This window comes from Eschrichtius robustus, chromosome 14, assembly GCF_028021215.1.
Source record: "Eschrichtius robustus isolate mEscRob2 chromosome 14, mEscRob2.pri, whole genome shotgun sequence".
Taxonomy (NCBI): Eukaryota; Metazoa; Chordata; class Mammalia; order Artiodactyla; family Eschrichtiidae; genus Eschrichtius; species Eschrichtius robustus.
The window spans coordinates 99,468,558-99,491,951 of NC_090837.1; the positions used below are offsets into that span (position 1 = coordinate 99,468,558).

Consider the following 23,394-nt stretch of genomic DNA (forward strand, 5'->3'; position numbering starts at 1 on the left):
TCCACATCACTTTGAATTTTAAATGTTTTGAATTGAAACTTACTGGTTTTGTGAGAATGTATACGCAGTTATTTATTAATTAATAGATACTATTTTAAAAGAGAAGTAAGTTTCTTACTCAATTTATAAAAACGTGTTAAAAATAGATTTCTGTTAGTTACATATATTAAGTGTGATCAAAAAGCTGCTTTTGATAGAGTGAAACAAGGTCTAAATTCAAGAGTATTTTTCTGTTGTACTATTAGAATTATTAACGACTAAATATCTATTTTAAAATAGACATACTGCAGTCATTTTCCGTTCAATTTATAAAAGTGTATATTGATAAAAAATTACGTTTGTCTGGGAATTCCCTGGAGGGCCAGTGGTTAGGACTTGGCACTGTCACTGCCAGGGCCCCAGGTTCCATCCCTGGTCGGGGAACTAAGATCCCACAAGCTGCGCGGTGCAGCCAAAAAAAAAAAAAAAATTACGTTTGTCTGTTAGTTAGACACAATACATGTGGTCCAGAAGCTGCTTTTGTGAAACAAGCTTTAAATACGAAGTAGAAATGTGTTTTTAATCTACTACCATCTTCAGATTAAATTATCTTCCTTAATTAGATCAAAGAAAATTAATAGAAATGATCGAAATTTGTGTGTTTACTGTATCTACTAGTTATGATGAAATTTGATTCAAACAAAAAATAAAAGTTTCTTGGGTCTTGATTGATGGTAGCTGAACAGACGTTGTGTGTCTCTGTTCCAAATGAAGCCCTTGCACTTACAGAAATAGTGATTTGAATATAATTTACATGTAAATGTAGTTTATTTCGAAGCATCAGAATCACAGATTAGGCCCTGCAGACTACTATTTGCAATTAAATTATTAATGATTCTGATAAAACTTCAGATCAATTTTTGTTGACTTTGCAGTGTTATAGCCCCAGAGATAAAATTTCCACAATAAAACCTACCTATTTAAAGATGAGTCTGGATTGATTAATCTGGACCCATGAAGCTTTTTATTTCAGTCCTGTAATATATCATTTCTTTTATGCCCCATAAAATCTCCACAGAAAGAATGTCAAAAACTAGTATGTTTGTTTCTGAAATATTTTCATTCAAAAATTATCGATATTTCGAGATTATGACTTGATTTTACTCTTTTCCGTCGTTCAATCCTCCAGATAACTCAGTTTGCTTGAACTAATAGAATAAGTTGAAACCCGTGGTAGAGACAACAGAAACAATTTTATAAAAGCATTTTGTATCACTTGGCATGTCATGAAAAGAGGCGTCTTTAAATGAAGCCTTGATTTTAGGTCATTCCGTCCCTCCCTGCTGTGTGGCCACGAGGAACTCGGCTTCCTCGGGCTGTGGTGCTGAGGTGTGTTGACGTGTGTGCAGAGCGGCGTCCCTGGCGTTAACACTCACCCCGACCCCACTGCCCTACGAAAGTGGAGAGACTTCCAGTTCATGGTCGTCATGCTCTCTTACCCGCGTATATTGAGAAAAGCCAGTTGTCTTCCCCAGCTACGCAAAGGCGCCTGTTAGCTCATGGGGGGCGGTGGTGGGGGGCCGTTTGTCCTTCTTTCTTGACAAGCCAGTTCTTCTGTTCACTTTGTCTCGCTGTAATTGTGGTACTTGCCCTGCACTTTACAGTGTACGTTTCCTGCCTTGAGTTGCCACACGTTGGAAAGCAGTTCATATTAAATAAGTAGGTATTTATTCCCAGCACTGTAGAAGAAATTTGAAAGAGCAGTTTGTTATAGAATTTCCTGTGTAAAGCACCTTCTGGTTTTAGAAGTGTCTAAAGATCTGTGATTTGTATATCAGAGCGTGTTTGTCTGTGTGACTTAAATAGCATTGTAATTGGGTACTTTTTCCCCTTTTATGGAGGTAACCAGTCGGGGAGAAGCCCATTTGGAGCTGAATGCCTTTCGAAGGAAGCATGACTGTGCACTGGTCATATCCGGGGACTCCTTGGAGGTGAGGCTGGGCCCTGACCAACCAGGTGTCTGTGTGTCTTTCTGTCCGTCTCCCTGGAGGTGAGGCTGGGCCCTGACCGAGCAGGTATCTGTCTGTCTGTCCTTCTCCCTGGAGGTGAGGCTGGGCCCTGACCGAGCAGGTGTCTGTCTGTCCACTTCCCTGGAGGTGAGGCTGGCCCCTGATCGAGCAGGTGTCTGTGTGTCTGTCTGTCCTTCTCCCTGGAGGTGAGGCTGGGCCCTGACCGAGCAGGTGTCTGTGTGTCTTTCTGTCCTTCTCCCTGGAGGTGAGGCTGGGCCCTGTCTGTCTGGTGGACTGTGGGCTTCCGCAGTCAGATGTGTTTATCAGCCTGCGTTGCCCTCTCCACTGGTTTTGACATCTCTGCTCACAGCAGGGATGTGCGCGGGTGGAGCCTGAGAAGAGGCCAGGGCCGTGTCGCAGTGAGAACTTGGTCCTTAAGGCTTTGGCACTGGTCGGTCCTGGGCTCGTTCAAAACTCTTCGGGCGCTTGGAGGCCTGCTCTTCGTTCCTGGCGTGGCCGCCTTGGAGCCTGGCTCTGGTAGCCGTGATCTCAGTTTATCCAAACGCGTGTTTCCAGCAGCGGCCCTGGGACCCGGGACCCAGGACCCTCTGCTCCTGGAGGCCCCGTGAGGGGCTGGGCAGCCCGCTCGGGTCCAGCCCTGTCTCCTCACTCGGCGCCAGGGTCGCAATGGCCGGAGCCGCCAGGTGGCGGGGTGTGCTGGGGGTCCCTCCCCCTGCAGCTTTTGCCCGCAGTTCTCTCAGATGTTTCCAGAAGTCTGGGTGGAGCAGCGCAGCCTCTGGTGACCCAGTCAGTGTGGCCACTGAGGCCAGCCTGGCAGGGGGTGGGGGGGTGGACGGGACGTCAGGAGCAGCGGAGATGACGCGCCCTCTGTGGCCACGTGCGTGCAGATGGCGCCGTGTCCGGCTGGCTCTCCCACCTCCTGCATCGCCGGAGCCGCGCATCCCGACTCTGCGCAGCTGCTTCCGCAGAGCCACCGGGACTGCGGGGCCTGGACAGTGGGGGCCGACAGCAGCGCTCCCGCCCGCCCGTGCCCGGGATGGAGGACTTGGAGGGTGCCCCCTGCTCCGCACTGCGCCGTCCCCACGAGCTGACCCCGGGGACGCCCCCAGCCTCGCTGGTGTTCACTGCGTGTGTGTTGTCTTATAGGAGCCGTGCGGGCCCTTGGCTGACAGTCCGACTCGCCGGCTCGGCTCCGGCCTCACGTTTGCATTTCTCTGTCTGGCGGCTGCCGTGGGCTCCTGAGTTCTTGCTCCCGTCCCTCCTGCTCCGTGTGCGGGACCTGGGACCCCTCGCCGGCTCGGCACACCCCCATCCCCGCAGCGCTGTGAACTCATGGCTGGGCCTCCTGTTTCCGTGGTGCCTGGTGCTGCGCGACCTGCCCGCCGGTCTCCCCGGAGCCCGCGGTGTCTGGTCCCCCCCGGGCTGGGCCCTCCATCCGGCCGCCGAGTCGGTTCAGCGCCCGCCGGTCCCGGGCGCCCTGAGCCCCAGCTCCTGCCCAGCGCAGCCGCCCTCTTGATGGTGCCAAGGAGCGCGGCCCAGCCCCCGTCTACGGCTCACACTTCCTTGGTTCTGGGGGACGAAGGATGACTGTCCCCTCCTTCCCAACTCTGGCGACACTGATGTGGGCCTGAGCCGGCCTTCGAGCCCCCTTTCCTTTCCGGGCTTCTGTCTCTTCGCTCCACCTCCCACCCCTCATCCAGAGGGTGAGGCCGGCCTCTCCGGGGCAGAAGGGCTCCATTTCCCCCCGGCCCCCGCCCCCTGGGTGCGGGTGAGGAGGAGCGAGGGGCCTGGGCCTCGCGTGTTCTCGGCTGGTCCCGCCGCCGGCTTCAGGCTGCTCACAGCAGCTGAGCCACGTGCACGTGGCTGTCTGCTTTCCAGCGCCCAAAACATTTTGCGAATTTCCCCTCCGTTCTGGCCCCTCCTTGTAGGTCTATGTCTTTTTTAAAACCTCTCTGTAGTTGGGACTTGGGGAGGGAGCAAAAGTAGCTACTTGTGTTAAACACGCTTGTGTGAGTGTCTTCTTATTGAAACCTTTTTGCTGTTTCTGTCCCCCAAACCCACGTGTTGTTCCTGGCAGCCAGTCGGCCCCAGAGAAACCGCAGGTTGCAGAACACATCCCCACTCCCCGCCGGCACCCGTCCTGCTCCCCAAAGGCAGCGTCCGCTGTTTCTGTTTCTGGGTCCTGCAGTGGTTTCTCCCCTCAGCGGGGATACTGTGTCCGTCTGTTTCCTGCTGAGTACCTGCCATGAATGTGGGTTTTCGCTCACCGCCCAGGTTTTAGGTGGCAGAGGGCCTGGGACTGCATCTCGACCCCTTCACGCAGGGCACGGGTGCCCGCACGGGTCCCCTGCAGGCGGGTGTGCTGTTGGTGGTAGTCGGCGCCCCGGGGGCTCAGGACCCTCATCTCTGACTCCTGTCCTTCGTGCTGGGGTGACTCTCGGGGTGTCCAGCTCAGCAACGGGACCCCACAGACTTCAGGCAGCTTTGGGGAATTTTTATTTTCCCAACCAAGATGGGGAACTAAGGATCCTCGCTGAGGGTATTGTGTGCTAAAGACCAAAGACCTTTTCAGCCAACCCCGGAAGGTGGTGCTGGCATCCCCTGAAGGCAGACGAGCTTGTCCGGGGCTTCCCTGGAGCCCTCCTCCCCTCAGTCACACGAGCCCGGCCCCCAGCCTGCGTGCGGGCTCTGTCCATCCGTCCTCCGTCCATCTGTCCGTGCCCTGAACGCCGGCCTCGCTCCTGCCGCCCCAGGTCTGCCTGAAGTACTACGAGCACGAGTTCGTGGAGCTGGCCTGCCAGTGCCCGGCCGTGGTCTGCTGCCGCTGCGCACCCACGCAGAAGGCCCACATCGTCAAGCTGCTGCAGCAGCACACGGGCAGACGCACGTGCGCCATCGGTGAGCGCGGGCGTCCGGGGAGCCGGGGTCCTGAACTGAAACGCACGGGGACGTGCGCCCCGTCTCCCGCCCGCCCGCCCGGCGGATTTCCCCTGTCTTCCTGGGTGTTGAAACCCCGTCCGCTGGTTGGCGAGGGAAGCCGGCCCCTTGCAGGCTCCCACTTCACGTCCGTGTTCCGTGCTTCCAGGTGACGGAGGGAACGACGTGAGCATGATCCAGGCAGCAGACTGCGGGATCGGGATCGAGGGGAAGGTACGTCTGTCCCTTGTCCCCACCAGGCCCCTCGTCAGCCCGCTCACACACGCGGCCGGGGGCTGGGGGGAGGCGGACCCATGCCCTGCGGGAGCAGCTCCACGAGGGCAGGTAGAGGGCAGGCACGTCCTGCTGGGACCCGGGCGCCTTCCTGGTCCCCAAGCCGTGCGGGGCTGTGCCTGGGCCGCTTCCCAGATCCCCGCAAACCTTTCTGAGCCCCACACACATGGCCCGCGCTCAGATGTCCAGGTCTCCCGGCCAGTCGGGAGCTGTGGTCTGCCTCCTGTGCTCACGTGAAAACACCCAGAGAGACCTGGACACAAGCTGGATCCGGGCCCCTCTGCTTCGTGAATCAGGCCACAGTGCTGAACCCTCAGCCGCTCGGCGGGGTGGCAGGTTCAGGGAACTGTCTTGAAGATGCCCAGGTCCCTGCTTAGTTTCCGTGACGCCGTCGGTGCCGGGCCGGGTCCTCCCAGGGTGCTGGTGGCGGTTCCCGGGGCAGGGCCCGCGCTGTGCCCCTGTCCGGCCCTGAGCCGGCCCCTCTGCCTTGGTCACAGGAGGGCCGGCAGGCCTCGCTGGCGGCTGACTTCTCCGTCCCGCAGTTCAAGCACATCGGCCGCCTGCTCATGGTGCACGGGCGCAGCAGCTACAAGCGGTCGGCGGCGCTCAGCCAGTTCGTCATGCACCGCGGCCTCATCATCTCCACGATGCAGGTGCGGCGTCCAGAGGGGCTGTGCAGGGCCCTGGGTGCCTCGCGGCCTGCGCGCGTGTCGGCCGACCGTGAGTAACGGGCGCTGCTCTCCTCCCTCCAGGCCGTGTTTTCCTCCATCTTCTACTTCGCGTCCGTCCCTCTGTACCAGGGATTCCTCATGGTGGGGTAAGTGGGCCCGTCACGCGCAGACCTGGCAGCGGCGCGTCGGGAGGGCTTATAGCCCGGGGCCCCGTGCAGGGGGTTGCTTGCGTGGTTCCCACACGCTCAGCCTGAGGACGAATCGACCGGTGTAAGGAGCCAAGAACTGGGGCACCCAGAGGCAGCACGTGTCCTCTTGTCCCTCCTACGGCCCTGCTGTTACGTGTTCTTGTGGAATTTCTGTTTACATGGGGCAGCGCACCTGGGTCGGGAACCGTGTCGGAGCCGGGACTTTCTCCAGCCCTCGGCGTCATCATGGTGGGGGCGGAGTGGGGACGCTGGGTCGGGAACCGTGTCGGAGCCAGGACTTTCTCCAGCCCTCGGCGGCATCATGGTGGGGGGGAAGTGGGGACACTGGGTCGGGAACCGTGTCAGAGCCGGGACTTTCTCCAGCCCTCGGCGGCATCATGGTGGGGGCGGAGTGGGGACACTGGGTCGGGAACCGTGTCGGAGCCGGGACTTTCTCCAGCCCTCGGCGGCATCATGGTGGGGGGGGAGTGGTGACACTGGGTCGGGAACCGTGTCGGAGCCGGGACTTTCTCCAGCCCTCGGCGGCATCATGGTGGGGGCGGAGTGGGGACACTGGGTCGGGAACCGTGTCGGAGCCGGGACTTTCTCCAGCCCTCGGCGGCATCATGGTGGGGGGGGCGGTGTGGTGACTGGGTCACTCCCAGGCTGGGGAGCCCCTTCCTGAAGCCTGCGCCCTCCTGGCCGGACACTGTTATCCTGATGGCGGCGTGAAGTTGGCAGCATAGACTTCGAGAACGGATGGTGCTGGCACGGGACCTCACATTCCAGGACGGACTCCATAAGGCCTCCCGCGGTAACGAAGCTCATCCTCAGGGCGCCCGCCGGCAGCTGGGAAGCCCGTCCGCAGAGTGGCGGCCCGGGGCCCAGGGCAAAGGCTGTGCTCGTTGCGCTGCCGAAGCTACAAAGTGGGAGGCCTGTGTCAGACGAGAGTAGACCGGAGTTTCCTCTCCTCATCCTCGGTGACCGCGCCAGCAGGTGAAGTCAGCGTGGCGGCCGCTGTGCAGTGGACAGCCCGCGCGGCTTCTCTCCTCCGCGAAGCCCCTCACCCGCGGGGCCGGGCCTCTCCACCGCGTGGTAAGGGCGACGGCAGTTAGCACACGCACGTGTCCCGGCGCCGTCCTGTCCCCCCACATCCCTTGGCCACAGGGGTGCGGCCCCCCTGTGTCACGGGGAGAAGAGGGAGGCCCGGCGCCCGGAGGGGCTGCGTGCCCTCTCCCGGCCTCAGCGTCTTCCCAGGTTGGCGGAGAACAAGCCAGCGGGTTATCGCACCCCGTGGAGCCCGGTTAAAAGGCACGGTTACATGCATGTCGCCTGGCGGCTCCCTGAACCCCGAGAATCCCGGGGATTTCAGCGAGAGGCGAGGGCGTCGGGGGCGCGACGTGGGCTGATTTCAGGGCGAAGCTGGGTGGGCGAGGTCCCGTCGCGAGTGATGGGGCTCCCTCAGCCGGACGCCACCTCGGCCTCCTGTCCTGTGTCCTGGCCTCCTCCCCCCGGGCCAAGGGCGTCCGCCGCGTCTGCACACCCGTGTCTCCAGAGTGGACGTCAGTGCGAACTGGGGACCTGGTGGGACCGGCTCTGGGGGCGCAGGGCAGGCGGCAGGGGCGGCGGGAGGCTGGCGAGGGGCGGACCGAGCTTGGGGTGTGGGCGCAGGAGAGCTTTCCAGGAAGAGGGAGCCCTGGGGCGGGTGCTTGTGCCCCGAAGAGGACAGGGCGCTGAGCTCGGCAGCGGGGGCCGGGGCAGTGGCGGGGGTGTGCGGCGAAGGTGCCGCTCTCCTGCCACGGGGACGCATCCCTGAACGCCCGGCTTGCCACCCAGGAGCCGGAGGGGCTGGACCCCGGTCCCCCGCGCCACAGGTTCTCCATCGTTCCTCCCCTCCTCCCCTGGCTCCTGTGTGGCTTGAGCTGTTGAACAGGTTAGGTTCTTGTGGAAATTAGAGGGTATCCTTCCCCACGGAACTCATGCGGACACTTCCCAGGTCCCTGGAGGCGGAGGGGAAGCACTGTCCCTCCCCCGCCCCCAGGCCCAGGTCAGGATAAAGGCTCCACCGCGACTGGCTGCTGGGCTGGGCAATGCGGTAGGGCAGCCTGCTGTTGATTGCAGCAGGAGTTCCCTAGAGTCCTTCAAAGAGAGGGAGAAGCCTACGGTACAGAAAGCTACACATTTTTTTACATTTTTCCGTTGGTTGCTGAAGTCTTTGCAATAATTATCACATTAATTACTCTAAATAGCACAGAATTTGCACAGTAGTGCCGGTTACGTCTTGAGTTTGTCCAGTGCATTTCTTCCTTGGAGGCCAAAGAAAAGCATAACCATTCTCACTTAACGTTTTTCAAAGTATGGATTTGAAACTTTAAAAGGAAATTTTAAGGGGCAGTGGTGATTACTCCTTAAATAATAACTGCCTGAGTGCATGAAATTACAGCTCTAGGCCTGATTTCATTTCCCCTTTGCAGCCTGAGCCCTGTCAGCATAAGCGCCCATTATTTTTAAAGCTCCTGTTTATTATCAGTCTTCACTGAAAGTTTTATTTAAAGTTTCTCTGCATGTCCATCACTGAAATGAGGCGCCTGTAATTCTCTGAAGCATTAGTTCCTTGGATTTGTCAGGAACGGAGGGAGATGCTTCTAAGTTAAGCTTCTTCAAAAGTAAATAATAAAATAGTTTTGCCGTCACCTAGAAAACAAATATAAAGAACTGGGCAGGAAGCAATGTGATGTTTTTATCAAATAAAATCTAACCAGACCAAATTACTGACCTTCCATGATGGAATAACTGGCTCTAGAAACTACAGGACAGTTGATAGAATTCCGTGCCACGTATGTATGGTTTTTATCCGGGTTCATTTCATTAGCTTTCTAGGGACTGGTGACCCAGGTGAGGCCCACCGCACCGCTGGTTACTTCACGGAAGGAAGCTCGTGCCGAGGCCGCCCCGGTGCCCCCTGGAGCCCACCTGGCGGCACGTGGCCCACTCCCCTCACTCAGCCTGCGCTTGCGTCTGCCCACATACCTGAGGTCCTGGGAGGGGCTGTGCCCTCCCTCCACACGCCTCCCTTGGCAGGTCCTTTGGGGAAGCACCGTGCATCCTGGCCCCACTTAGCATTCACGGGCGTCAGCACATCCAGGGTTCTGCGAGGCCTGCTCCACATGGTCGAGCCAAACCCCTCCTTTGCCCGACAGCTGCCAACGTCCCGTGTTCAGGCAACATCCTCGGAGACACGCAGGTCTGCTCTAGCTGAGGTGTCCCTCGCGTGACGGCCACAGCTCCCAGGAGGCAGCCCTGGGCCATCACAGGTATGCATCCTCGCAAGGGACTTCAGTGGGGAGCCTGAGGATGCACGTGAGAAGAGTACCAGATGCCGTCTCCACGGGGTACCAGGAGGGCACGTGACATCTGAGGAAGAGTCCTGAGCTGCAGGCAGGGAGCGTGGGTGAGTGATTGAGGAGGTGGGCTCGCAGCCCGTCACCGAGGGGCACCATGGAGCGACAGGAAACGCCCTGTCCTCCCAGCCCACGCGACTGGAAGACAGGTTGAGGTACAGGGAAAAGCTGTTTTCAGACCGTGGGCACCAGGCAGCAGGCACTGATGCCGGAGACAAGGGAAGCTGGCAGAATTCACAGCTGGGAATCCCTGGAACCTTGGGGGGCAAAGATTCCTTAGGCACAAAACGCGTGAACTGTTGCAGGAGAAATTGACAAGATGGACTTCATCAAAATTAAGTCTTCGCTCTTCTAAAGACAATATTAATCAAATGAAAGGGCGGGCTGGGAAACAGTCTTTTCAGTACGTATATCTGATAAGAGCTCTGTACCCAGAATGTTTCATGATCTCCAAACAACTCAATTTTTTAAGAAAAGGCTAAAGATTTGAACGTACATCACAAAAGAAGATGTAAGAATAGCCAATAAGCACATGAAAATATATTAACATCATTAGTTACAGGAAATGGAAATTTTAACCCCACTTGGAGACCAAGTTAAGACAGACTGTGCTAAGTGTCAGCAGGAAGCTGGGGCTCCCGGGACTTACAGCTCCTGGCCGGCCGGAGTGCACAATGGTGAAACGAGCCCAGAAGACAGCTGGCCGGTTTTTCATACGATTAAGCGTTCGGCCCAGCAGCACCCCCCCTCCTCAGCCTGCTCCTCCTTTATTTGCCGTGAGATCCACCGTGCCACATCCCTACCGCCCGGGGTTGGTGGGGGGGGGGGTCGGGTGGGGTGCGGGGAGGGCGCGAAGGCCCGGCCAGGGAAGCAGCGGATACGAGGTCCCCGCGGGCGGCCCAGCCTGATGGTGGGATGGGGGTCTGCGCTGGGACCCTGGAGGAAGCCACCCAGTCGCACACTGGAAACTGCCCTCAGCAGCATCAGCTGATAAAAGGGGTGGTGACGATGTCTGTATTTGGTTGAAAAGCCAGGCGAGTTTCCGGCACACTAACAAGGGTTCTCATCGACCGCTTTACAAAAATAGAGGCTGCTCGGGCCTGCGTGAATCCCGGAGCAGGAGGTCACTGGGCCGGGTGCACGCGCAGCCTGGTCCTCGTGCGTCGGCTGGCTCCGGGGGTGTGGGCCGGGTTCTGCCTGGGCTCCTTGGCCCTTTCAGCGCCCTGAGTCCTAACGGGACTAACAACAGCAATCAGAGATCTAGAGGAAAGTAAAGAGCGTGTGCTTGTTGCACCTGATGCAGAAGTTAGAGGTTGAACCTGAAGGTGGAGAATCGGGAGCCATCAGAGTGCAGGCTGACACTGGACGGCGGACGGGAGACCTGCACAGGGGACTCGGGGGGACGCGGGGACGGCAGACGGGCCCGTGACGAGGCGGTCAGTGTCATCAACCGTCAGGAAATGCATATTTCAACCACAGTGAGCTTCCCCTCCACGCCTATCAGAATGGCTGAAACACCTGTGACAGCACCAAATTATGGTGAGGATTCAGCACGCGGATTCCTCATACATGCTGGCAGGGATGTAAACTGGGGCAGCCGCTCTGGAAAGCAGTTTGGCAGTTTCTTATAAAACTAAACATACAGCTGCCCTATGCCCAGTGCCTGCACTTGTGGACATATGAGCCCAGGTGGCACCCGTGTCTGAAATAAGTGAAACTTACTTTTACAAAAAACCTGTGCAGTGGATGTTTATAGCAGCTTTATTTGTAATAACCGGACACTGGGAATGACCCAGATGCACTTCAGAGAATGACCGGGGTGCAGAGCTGGTCTGTCCACAGCCACGAACGCTCCTCAGCAACCAGAGGACAGCCTGTCGTATGGCCACATCTGGGTGACCCTCCAGGGACTGGGGCTGAACGAGAAGCCGAACCCCACGGTCACCCGCTGTGACACGTCACCTGCATGTCACCTTGAAGTGACACAAGTTATAAGATGGAGGACAGTTGCCAGGGGTTCAGAGGGGCTGGGAGAGAAGCAGGCTTCAGAGGGCCCTGGTGGGGTTGGATACTGACTGGACCACGTCAGTGTCGGCGTCCCGCTGGAGACAGGCTGCAGTTTTGGAGATGCTGCGTCTGGGGAAAGCTGGTTAAAGGGTCCCCGTGATCTCTCTGTGTTACTTCTGATAACTGAACTCACTTCTGCAGTGATCTCAAAATAAAAGCTTTAATTAAGAAAAGAAAAAAAAAGAAAAAGGATCCTGCTGCCTGTCAGCATTTGTGGCTTGTAGACCTTGCTCTTGTGCCGTGGGTAAGTATTCAGTTTTAGGACAAGTCGTGCTTGGTTGCCAACTTGTTTTTGTTCTGTTTAGGGTTTGACCTTTGGCCTCTGGTTCAGAGGTGTGCTCCCGGTGGTGCCGGGCCCCCCGTGTAACCTCTCTGCTCTCCTCCAGGTATGCGACGGTCTACACCATGTTCCCTGTCTTCTCCCTGGTGCTGGACCAAGACGTGAAGCCCGAGATGGCAATGCTATACCCAGAGCTGTACAAAGACCTCACCAAGGTGCGGCCCCGGTTAGGCATCAGAGGGGAGAGGGCGTTCGCGCAAATGTTTGCAGTGCAGCTCTGATGTCACGCGTAGAATTATAACTGCGAAGGGTGCTCATGACCGCTTGTGGAACTTCTGTGGACGTAGAACCGTGGCCGAGGGCTCCCTCTTTCTGGGTGAAGGATGCTTTGAGCGGGGCTCCCGGCCCGCATTGCGCACTGGGCGGGGCCGGCTCCCTGCCCACCTGGAGCCGGCGCGGCGTCTGAGCCGTTAGGGACCTGGGGCCCTGGCCAGGAGCTCCTCTGAATGCCCACGTCTCCTCCGGCCGTGGACTTCAGAATTTTGTCTGAAAGCGATCTGCAGTATGTTTCTGTCCCTGAGACCCGCGTGCTGTTGTCACGGTGACGCTACTGAGGTAGAAGTCCACTTCCCTGAGCTGCGCAGGCTTCATTCACGCCGCCCAGAACTGCGCTGGGACAGTTAAGCATTCCTGAAAGAAGTTTTAAATTTATCATGTTTTCTATGAAAGCATAGAAAACATGCTCCGCCGGGTGGAAGACATGCCCAGCTCCCCACACACAAACCATGGTGACCTCAGAACCTTCCAACACTGATTGACATATATACCCTAATATGTATAAAACAGATAACCAGTAAGAAGAACCTGCTGTATACAAAATTAATTTAATTTAATTTAAAAAAAAAAAAAAAGAAACTTCCAACACTGAGAACAAAGTCCATGGACCCCCAATTAAATTTAGGTTTACAGTTGATAACCTGAAGTTACCGACTCTGATTTTTAAAGCTGTAGCCGTATGTTGTAATGGAGAAAGAATCAGATTAGGCATTAACAGGTAGACTCGCCCAGCTGACGTCTAACCAGTCCCAGTGGTGTTGGGTAAGTCACGTAAATCTTTGGATTTGATGGTGTTTTTGTAAGAATTTGATGAGATTAAGATTTTTTTAAAGTTAATTTATTTTATTTATTTTGGCTGCACTGGGTCTGCGTTGCTGCGCTCGGGCTTCCTCTGGTTGCATCGAGTGGGGGCTCCTCTTCGTTGTGGTGCACGGGCTTCCCATTGCGGTGGCTTCTCTTGTTGCAGAGCACGGGTTCTAGGCGCGTGGACTTCAGTAGTTGTGGCACGTGGGCTCAGTAGTTGTGGCTCGTGGGCTCTAGAGCGCAGGCTCAGTAGTTGTGGCGCACAGGCTTAGTTGCTCCGCGGCCTGTGGGATCTTCCTGGACCAGGATTGAACCCGTGTCCCCTGCCTTGGCAGGCGGATTCTTAACCACTGCGCCACCAGGGAAATCTGAGATTAAGATTTTTTAAATCCATTGAAAAAAATATAAAATGCCTGTATTACTTCTATAATCAGGGCAAAAATAAAGCTAGCTCAACAATATAGTATAAAATAAGATAAAATAGCAAACATTATATTTGATAATATAATATTTTATTTGATGATAAGATATAGATGTGAGACATATATAAAGCATTATTATCATGATAAAAATATGATTGTGAGTATTACAAGTAGAAGAAAAACCTTTTGGTTTAATATCTTAAGATGGTGAAACGATCATCATTCAGTGAAGCAGAATAGGATCAAAGGTCCAAAAACTACAGGAGGCTATTGCGAATAATTATAATTTTAGTAGATTGTGTGTTTCCTTATTTCCAGTGGCTCCAGAAATGTTTCCCTAAATGCTGCCTCACAGATATGAAGGGGAAACAAGCTTTTTATGAATGTCAGTATAGGGGCTCGGTGGCTGCTCAGGGTTAAGGTCACTGCAGGGGAGGCCAGGTGATGCTGCCAGACCGTCAAGGTGGGAGGACTTCCTAACAGGACTGCAGTGTCCCCACCAGTGAGGGGACACGCCACTTTCACTGTTGCCCACCAGAACCTTCTTTGTGGGTTGCCATGTTACTCTCGTGGTAAAAGCAGGCTCCCAGGGTCACAAGCGTCCGGCGTTGAGTCCCAGCTCCCCTCTGACTGTAGCCGCGAGGTGGTGAATCCACACCATTAGCTGATACATTTGAACTTGAGGGGATGTTGGGAAGCCACGTCCAATTCCAAGTAAGTTGGGTCTCCTTAAGGGTGCTGGCTTTCCATTCTTGTTAGGGTGACCAACAGTTAGAATATTTCAATATCCTAAAGTCAGGACCACATTCCTAATTTTTTTGACAGGAGTTCAGTCACTGATTTTCTCTAGACTCCTTTTCTTCAAGACCCAAAATCTGTACTTTTTGTCTTTAAAGTATATATTTCTTTAAAAATTGCATACACTCTAAATCCTTTGAAAATAAAGTAGCACTAAGGCACTCAACCAGTTAACTTGATAAGAAGTGAGTATTTTTCTTATTGAAGCTAGAGAAACATTCTGAAGCTTTATGTTGCTTCTGAGCCCAGCACTCTGCACCCGCTGGGGACAGGCAGTCTGTCCGAGTCCGTCACTGTGGGTGGCACGGTTGAGGGTCCCGTGCCGGGCACTTGTAAAGACCTAGAAGGCGCTGCTCCTGGTCTCCACAAGCCTTCACTCAGGAAAAGAAAACATGAATTCAGGGTAAATTAAATGATGGTTGGACAGTAGCAGAAAACAAGCCACGGGCTGGAATGTAAGTAACTGTCCAACAGATGATTTATCTTGTAAGTTCTGAGCAGAAATCTCAGGTCACGGTAAATTCATTAAATACCGCAAAGGTAATCAAGGGAAGCAGCGTGCACATCCCTTGTAAAACAGAAAGGAAAGAACTCTACTTCGAAATAAAATATCCTGGTTTTATACTTATTTCATAGCCAGTCTTTTTATGCTAAGAGTATAAATGCTCCAAGCATCACCCATCTGACTTAGGGTTCTAACGAGATTAGCCGATCCTGAATGTAAACATTTGTTCTCTGCTCTGTCTCCAGGGCCTAAACCTGGACACGGTGTCTGTTCAGTAATTGGTGAATGAACGAGGGAGGGAATGAATCAGTTAAACAAAGAGGCAACATTTCCTTCCTCTTCCTAACACCATATAGTTCTCACTCCTTACAGAAAAGGATGTATTTGTAAGGATGTTCTGGTCGCGTTCCGCTTTGAGCTGTTAAGCTTTACTCATGGTGAGTGCAGTCACTTCTGATTTTCTGGTGCTGCCAGCTAGAGGGGAAACATGGACTCATCCCTCTCCTAACCCTACAGATGACTTTATTTGTCCTGAATGGTCTGTGGCCTCTCATGAAAAACCACCTGAGCCTGAGCCCTGGGGTCAGGACTTAGGTGACCCGTGGTCAGCTGAGTCAGCCTGTGTGGTCCTGAAATAGTTCAGCCTTGTAGCTGTGAGTTCAGTTACCCAGCCATAGTGTTATATTCATGATAAATTAAACTACTCACTAACTACAGAGACACCTGAGTTATAGTTGTACTGACTGTCAAGATATCAACTAGGTGATGTACAGTCCTTCATAAAAGCCCTTGAAACCATTAGACGTTGAACTATTAGGACTACTTCACTATTTTTATTTTCTGTTGAATAGTCTCAAAATGGTTTTAGCTTTTGAAATGTGTATTTGTATCCTTGTATAATTTTAAAAGTAATAGTGATAAGGCAAGGAAAGGAAATTAAGGGTATAGAAATTAAAAAGGAAGAAATAAAAATATCTGCTTTCAGATGCCAGAATTGTCTATGTAGAAAATCCCAAATAATCCACAAAAAAAACCCTCCTAGACTAGTAAGTTTAGTAAGGTTGCAGGATACAAGGAAAAAATATTTTTAATTATTTCTAATTCTGTATAGTAGCAATGAACAATTGAGATCTGAAAACAATTTTTAAACACTGTTTATAACAGCATAAAAAAGGGAAATACTTTGGTATAACTAACAAAATATGTGCAGGATCTCCATGCTGAAAATTGTAAAACTGGCTGAAAGAAATCCTAGAAAGGCATAAATGAATGTTCGTGGAACGGAAGTCTCAGTGTTGTTGAATATTGACAACTGATTCTAAAGTTTGTATGGAAAAGCAGAGGAACTAGAATTACCAAAACAAATTTGAAAAAGAAGGACAAAGTTGGAAGCCTCCCAGTACCCGGTTTTTATCACTGGCAGAGGATAGACACACAGGTTAGTGGGGAAGAACAGAGAGCCCAGAACTACAGCCACGCATGTCAGCCGGTCTTTGACCAACGTGAAGGGGAATCCAGTGGTGGACGGTCGTCTTCTCAACAGGCGGTGTCGAGACAGCCGGTCACCCTCGGGCCACACCTCAGGTCTCACACAGAAATTCACTCACAGTGGGTCCTAGACCTAAATGTAAAATGTAAAACTATAGACCTTCTGGGAGAAAGTACAGAAGGAAATGTGCATGACCCTGCATTAAGCAAAGAGCTTTTAGATATGGGGTCATAAAGGAAAAAATTGATAAATTGGACTTTATCATAATTACAGACTTTTTTTCTGTGAATGACACTGTTAAGAAAATGGAAAACAAACCACAGACTGGTAGAAAATATTTGCAAATTACACTTTTGATAAAGGACTTGTATCCAGAATATATAAAGAACCCTCAAAACTCAAAAAGAAAACAACCCAAGTTTTTAAATGGGCAAAAGACCTGAATGGACACCACACCAAAGATGATGGTGTACAGACGGCAAGTAATCACTTTTATGAAAAAACGCTCAACGTCATTTTTCATCGGGGAATTGCAAACTAAAATGACGTACTGCCGCAGTCTGTTAGAATGGCAAAACTGTAAAACCGACACCACCAAACGCTGGCAGGGACGCTCAGCCGTGCGGGTGGGAACGCAGGCTGGTGCAGCCGCCCTGGAAGACAGCTTCGCGGCTTCCCGTACAGTTAAGCACACGCTTATCACGTGACTCAGCAATCCTACTCCTAGGTGTTTACTCAAGAGGAATGAAGAGGTACGTTCACACAAAATCACGTGCAGAAAAGTTGATGGCGGCTTTGTCGTAATTACCAAAAACTGAAACGGCCGGCCGCCCTTCCCCCCGTGAGGGTGCACCACGCCGTGGGATCGTGTCCGTGACGGGAGAAAACCCGTCCATTCAGCAACGCAGACGACTCTCAGATGCGTCCTGCTGCCCAGGAGAAGCCAGACGCAAGAGTGAGTGTGACCCCAGTGACCTGCCGCTCTGGGAAGTGCACAGCTCTAGGGACAGAGGACAGATGGGCGGCCGCCCGAGGCTTGGGGTGGGAGGGGGTGACTGGAAGGGGGCAGCGCGGGAGCTGTGGGGTGAGGGACTCTTCTGTCGCACGTGGTGGGTGGAGACTGGCCATCTGCCAGCACAGAACCGTCCACCCAGGAGCTGGCATGCAGACTGGGGCAAAGGGCTCCAACCGCAGGACACGTGAACCACAGAACCACGGCGGGGGGCTGCCCTAAGAAACCTCGGGGAGAGCGTCCGTGAGTGCCTGGGGAGGGGGCTGGAGACGAGACGGGGCTCCCGCCGCGGGACGCGGCACCGCAGGGCCCCTCCGCCTGGCCGAGTCGGCGGCGGCGTGTCTGGTGCAGGTGCAGACAGAGGCAGGAAGGAGGACCTGTGTGCACGCGTGCCAGGGTCTGTCCCCGGGCGCGGCTGTTTTCTTCCTTTAAAAAACAATATTGCCTTTTAACAAATGATGACACGTTTGAAGGTTGCTGTCCGCACTCACACGCAGCGAGGCCTCGGGCTCAGCCAGGATGTTCTCAGGTGGCCGCTCGGGACCAAGCTGCTGCCACCGTCTCTCTCAAAGGTGTCCGAGGACGCCGGGTGGGCGGGATTCAGCCTCCGGGCGTCCTTGTGCTGACGCGTCCCTCTGTCCTATGTGCGGTTCGTTCTTCCTCGTGCCGTTCAGCATCACGTGCCACCTCTTCCTGGCGGGGGTGCCCCGCGTCCCAGCAGAGCTGTGGTCTCCTCCGCTAGGCCTAGCTGCAGCGTGACCTTGAAGCTGCCGGGGCTTCTCCATCCATAAACGGAAACGATGTCTGTCGGCTGTGCCGGCGAGCGGGAGACGCGGGGGACGAGCGTGATGGTCTGTGAGTCCCGTGCCGTGGCCTCGCCGGGCTTCATCCCGACACCGTCGTCCACAGGCCTCAGGAACGTGTGCTGCCTCAACCAGCCCTTGGCAGGAACGGGCTGGGGGGCGGGGGGCGACTTGTGACCCCATCTTCCTTCTCGGATAGAAGCGTCTTCGGGAGTGTGGTCGGACAGGACGCAGGCCGAGTTTTCAAGGTGAAGTTTGCTGTGCCAGAAACCCTTGTTTGTGTTGGGCTCGTTGATATGGCATCTTTTGCAGAAAGGACCTCGGGGCCTAAATTCTGACTTCAGGTGTGATAGACCGTCCTTTGTCATCTAAGGAAAATAAGAAGTAGATATAGGAAGGTTTGTTGCCAAGAAATAAAGAAGAAATAAAGGGAAATTGTTTTTACTATGCAGAATAGTGCGTTTCAATGTTTGTTTTATACACGTCGACTCCTGGGTCACTAGGAAGCCCGGGAATGGATAGCTGTGGCTTAAGGTCACCAGAGGTCAAACAGAAGAGACCACTCACCCCTTTACCATAAGCTGCGCAGGGCGGGCGGCCCGGGTGCACGGGAGGAAGACGGTGGCTGGATCAGTACGTGGGTCGGGCTGGGGGCCTGGGGTCTTTTACAAGTCACCTGCACGTAGCTACTTGAAAACGTGTGTTCTGCTCTGTTAACTAAGCTGCTCCACTGTCTACCCTAGGGAAGATCCTTATCCTGTAAGACCTTCCTCGTCTGGGTTTTAATCAGTATTTACCAAGGTAAGACGGACCTGCCTTCTCCTGCACTGAAGCTTTTTTGTCTTCTATGGGCGATATTGTTTTCACCTCCCAGTTAAGTTCCAAAAGCTTAACATTTCATCAGCAGTTGAATATTGCTTTCAGTTTATCTTGTGAATCGATACCCCAGCAGCTGGTCCCGCAGGCCTCTTCACAACGCAGCGGGGGTTGGCGTTTTTACTGGTGCAGGCCACCTAAAAACTGACCTGTTTTTAAATAAAAGACAATCCAGAAAAATTTAATCAGCACTTAACCACGGTGCCTACGCCCCACAATGGCTTTCTCTCTTGGCATGATAGCCGGACTTCGAGAAATATGAATTACGAGGTCAGAAGTCACCCGCTGCCCTCCGCTTGGTGTCCCAGACGAATGGGGGGGCCTGTGGAGGGTGGTTAGCAGACGGCCCTGGAAGGCGACCTGGAAGGCGACAGCCAGCGCGCAGTGGCTAACTGGCGTGCAGGCACGGCTCTCCCCCCCACTCTGCCAGCCCGCATCTTACTGTGTCCCCCCAGTCCAGAGTTCACATGGCCCGCTGGGTGCGGGTGCGCACAGCCCGTGTCTGTCGGTGCTGTCAGCGTCCGTCAGCGGCTCTCGCCCCTCATACAGTAACAGAGCTGCCGACCCGAGTAGCACGGTCGTCGTGTCCAAAGCCACACCGCTCACCCTGGCTGTTTTCCAGGCGGCATCCTCATGTCCGGGGCCCTGGTGCTCTTCGAGTCCGAGTTCGTGCACGTGGTGGCCATCTCCTTCACGGCCCTCGTCCTCACGGAGCTTCTGATGGTGGCCCTGACCGTCCGGACGTGGCACTGGCTGATGGCGGTCGCTGAGCTGCTCAGCCTCGGCTGCTACGTGGCCTCGCTCGCTTTCCTAAATAAATATTTTGGTAAGTTGCTTCAGACTTCTTTTCTGAATAGCTGTCTATTACTGGTTTTTGAACGTTTTCTTTGTTTCTTCTACTACGTTATCTTAGATTGCAGGTCGTAATAAAACCCACATCAGACAGCTTCACAACACAGAGTTATTTTTGTGGAAAGATTAAACCCCTTGCAACAATACATGAAGTCGTGCCGAGTTCTCCCCACAAGAGCTGTATTGTTTGTCCCTTTTCCTGACGGAGGCCGCTGAGGCTGCAGGGAAGAGGGCTTCCAGGATGGGGCCCGGCGCCGCCCGCCCTCCTCCCCCCGAGCCACGGGGCCCAGCCGCCTCGGTCCCGAGCGGCGTCAGAACCTGCAGGTGGCACGTGGCCCGGGTCACTGCACCCCTTCCCGCCTCTCGCCCGCCCCCATTACCAGCAGGGCCCTGAGGAGGGGGCCTGCTTGCTGGGTGTGGGCGCTGGCTGGCATGGGGGAGGGAGGGGGGTCACCCGACGTGGCCCTGGGGGAGGGTTGAGCTGCCCTGGGTGCCTTCGCACGGCCGTCTCTGGCCCCTCTCCGACCCCCGCTTCCCGTCCACGGCCGCGCTCCGATCTCGCCTCACCTGACGCGCCTCGTCAAACCCAGCTCTTCACTTGGCACTGTCGGAAAATTCATCTAAGGCAGAGCCCTGACCCTTGAAGTCAAAAGTCGGCATCTACCTCCTGTTCCTAACACCAGGGACCTGGGACGAGCAGACTTCACTGGGATGAAAGATGAGAGCCTCGTATTTCTGTGAAGTGGAGGAGAGCAACGGACCATAAGGTTACTTTTGGTGAAAAGTGACGGTAACGTCACTTTTCACGTATTGTGAAAACATCTCCATCCTTCACACCAGAACTATCAATTACAAAATGAGTGTTTAGGCAGGTTTCAACAGCAGGAACTTATGAATCTTGTGCCTCTTCCATAACTTTAACGTATTATAGATGGTAGAGAAGTAAAAAGAATTCCAACATAAAAGCAGAAGTTGGGTGAATTCACATCCAAGTATCTACTCAATGGTGAGTACGTAGATAGGAAAACTGTTAAAAATTCGTGTTTTTGCATTAAAAGAAACATTCACCAAAAAAATAGACATGGCACATAGGAAGTGGTTCTTTTCAAATTATAATATCTTGGTTACTTTGTTTTGAGAATAGACGTTTGCTTTCCTGTGTGAACGCGAATTAACGCTCTTGCACGGAGCGATGTTGGCTTATTCTCGGGCGTCTCCCTGGGCCCGCAGCTCCTTCTCCCAGCACGTGTGCACAGAGCACAAAGCAGAAGCTACAGCTGGGACACCAGCAGCAGGGCTGCCCGGGGCCCCCGTGTGAAGCAGGCACAGGCAGGGTGTCTCGTGGAGCTTTCTCGGGTCGTTGACGCTACCACGTCCTTCAAGACTGCAGAAACTTAGCAGAACGCTGTCACTCCAGCGGCTCGACTGATAAGAGCCTCGCCTCTCCTCTTCGTGGCGTTTGCTGTGGGCTCCTCCCGCCTGGTGACAGCGTGGACGGCCCTGGGCCCTGGGCCCCGTCGGGGTTCTGCGGCTCATCGGAGGGGACGGTGCTGGGCGTCCTGCATCCGCCGATGAGCACCTGTGTCCGCCAGGCGACCATGCGTCGTCCCCGCAACATTTTGCCGTTAATTTTTAGCGATTGGACCCCTGGAAAACACTTCCCGGGTTTTTTACAATGTGCTTAAACACAGACCCGGGTGCACGCAGACCCGGGGTTTCCCTGCACTTTCCTGGGCCTCAGCGTCCATGGACCTACAAGGCTACTTCGTCCCACTTAATGACGACAGTCTCCAGGGATGGCTGTCCTAGGATCGGCCGCCCGTCGGGTTCTCACGTGGCTCTTCGCCCGCAAGGATTAGAACAGCCATTAACCCTGGGAACAGAGGTCGGCCTGGGGGCACGTCCCCTGTGGTGGCAGGACAGAGGGTCACGGGAGGTGGGCTCACGGGGACAGCTCTGCCAGGGTCCCCAGGGTCGCCTGTCCTCAGGACGACGAAGAGGAGCCGGACGGTCCGAGCCGGCCCCAGGCTGCGTTGCGAGGTTCTGCCTCTGGACCGAGCCCGTGGGCCGTGCAGCGCCTGCCCTGCCGGCCGCGTTGCGAGGTTCTGCCTCTGGACCGAGCCCGTGGGCCGTGCAGCGCCTGCCCTGCACAGCTGGGGCTTCGTGTCTCCTGTTAGAGGAGCCCCTGCCCCTGGTGTGCAGGGAAGGCAGGGCTGTAACCCAGACCCCGAGGCTCCACCAGGCCCACCTCTGCGGTGCCCTGGGCGCCTCTGACACCTGTTCCTGGGTTTCTTTCCCACAGATGTTGCCTTTATCACGACTGTGACCTTCGTGTGGAAAGTGTCAGCCATCACGGTGGTCAGCTGTCTTCCTCTCTACGTCCTGAAGTACTTGAAGCGGAAGCTGTCCCCTCCCAGCTACTCCAAGCTCTCCTCCTAGGGCCACGCACCTGCCACGGAAGGTTCCAGCGCCTTTGGGCCCATTTCCGTGATGCAGGGTGCGCGGTGGCGGCTGCCGAGAGAGGGCGTGAGGCAGGAAGGGCCCGGGAGGTGGCCAGGGTGGGGCTCCGCAGACAGTCGCGCCGTATCCGTGCCGGGGCCGGATTTCCTTTCCTTCCCTTTTTATTGTTTCTCCAAGTTTAATTTCCATGTCGAACCAGCTTGACTTTCTATTGAAAATGAGCCCTAATGATTTCACTGCTACTGTAAAGCATCCATCTTTGCTGTTCTGAGAATTGAAATGAAAGGCCATTTAATGTTCTGCAGTTTCCTAACATTCAAATTCTTTCTTTGATGTTACAATATGGAAAGTCGTCCCCACTTAACCAGAATAAAGTCTCAATGCTGTAAAGGCCCATGTCTGTGCCGCTCCCTCCCCACCCGCCCCTCCCGCGGGCCACGCTGGTCCCAGCGGCGCCCACGCGCCCACGGCAGCCACGTGGCGCAGGGCGGGGCATTTGCCCCTAAGTCCACGGCAGCAACTCAGGTACGTCCCGAGGCTCTGCTGTTAGTCAAGCGCGTTTCTGAGTTCCCATCCTTTCGACGTTTGAGAAATCACACAACTGCACGCCGCGTTGGCGCCTGGCTCCGGCCGCCTGGGCCCCCGGCTGTGGGCGCAGCGCCTCGCCGAAGCTGGGCTGGAAAAACGCTTCCCTGAGCAACCGAGTCCTTTTGTTCTAGGGGCCCTTCTGGGCGGGGAGCGGCTCCAGCGCTGGGAGCTGCTCGGGGTCTGAGCGCTGTGCCGGGACCCTCGGTGTGCCCGAGGCCCCCAGGGCTGGGTCCCACAGGAGGAGGAGTGATGCCCAGAGCTGCTCAGACTGTCCCACCAGCACCTCCCAGGTGGCCGGTCCTCCCCTGCCCACCGGGCGTCGCTGTTTCAGCTGCTCGCAGAGCAGAGCTGCGGGTTTGTGGGGATCTGGGGCCAAGGGAGGAACTTGTGCTCAGGACCCAGGGGGGACCTGGGGGAGGCCGGTGGGCCTGAGAGGGGACAGGCGAGGCGGGCTCACGGCTGTGCCAGCCACGTGCCCTGAGAAATCCCGGACGTCTCACCAGGGGTTGGGCGCTCACCCACGAGGCCTGATGGGGGCAGGTGGACGGGCTCCCCGCCCTGGAGGGGCCGGGAGGAGGCGCTTGGGGGTGGAAGGGGCTGGAAGGCCTGTGTGCAGAGTGAGC

General features: G+C 55.0%; 1 protein-coding gene across 9 annotated transcripts in view; it reads left to right on the top strand.

Moving 5' to 3' along the window:
• ATP9B (ATPase phospholipid transporting 9B (putative)) overlaps positions 1–22,573 on the top strand; it is a 252,828-nt gene extending 230,255 nt beyond the window's left edge. For 8 of the 9 annotated variants that reach the window (XM_068562639.1, XM_068562640.1, XM_068562641.1 and 5 more), the window contains 9 exons: positions 1,881–1,970; positions 4,763–4,907; positions 5,095–5,159; positions 5,717–5,872; positions 5,972–6,036; positions 11,933–12,041; positions 18,739–18,796; positions 19,494–19,697; positions 22,026–22,573. In XM_068562639.1, the coding sequence (XP_068418740.1) occupies positions 1,881–1,970; positions 4,763–4,907; positions 5,095–5,159; positions 5,717–5,872; positions 5,972–6,036; positions 11,933–12,041; positions 18,739–18,796; positions 19,494–19,697; positions 22,026–22,162 (1,029 nt within the window). In that variant the 3' untranslated portion in view covers positions 22,163–22,573. The remainder of the gene's footprint in view (positions 1–1,880; positions 1,971–4,762; positions 4,908–5,094; positions 5,160–5,716; positions 5,873–5,971; positions 6,037–11,932; positions 12,042–18,738; positions 18,797–19,493; positions 19,698–22,025) is intronic. The other variant, XM_068562637.1, reaches the window with a different exon arrangement.
• Positions 22,574–23,394: the final 821 nt, after the last annotated feature.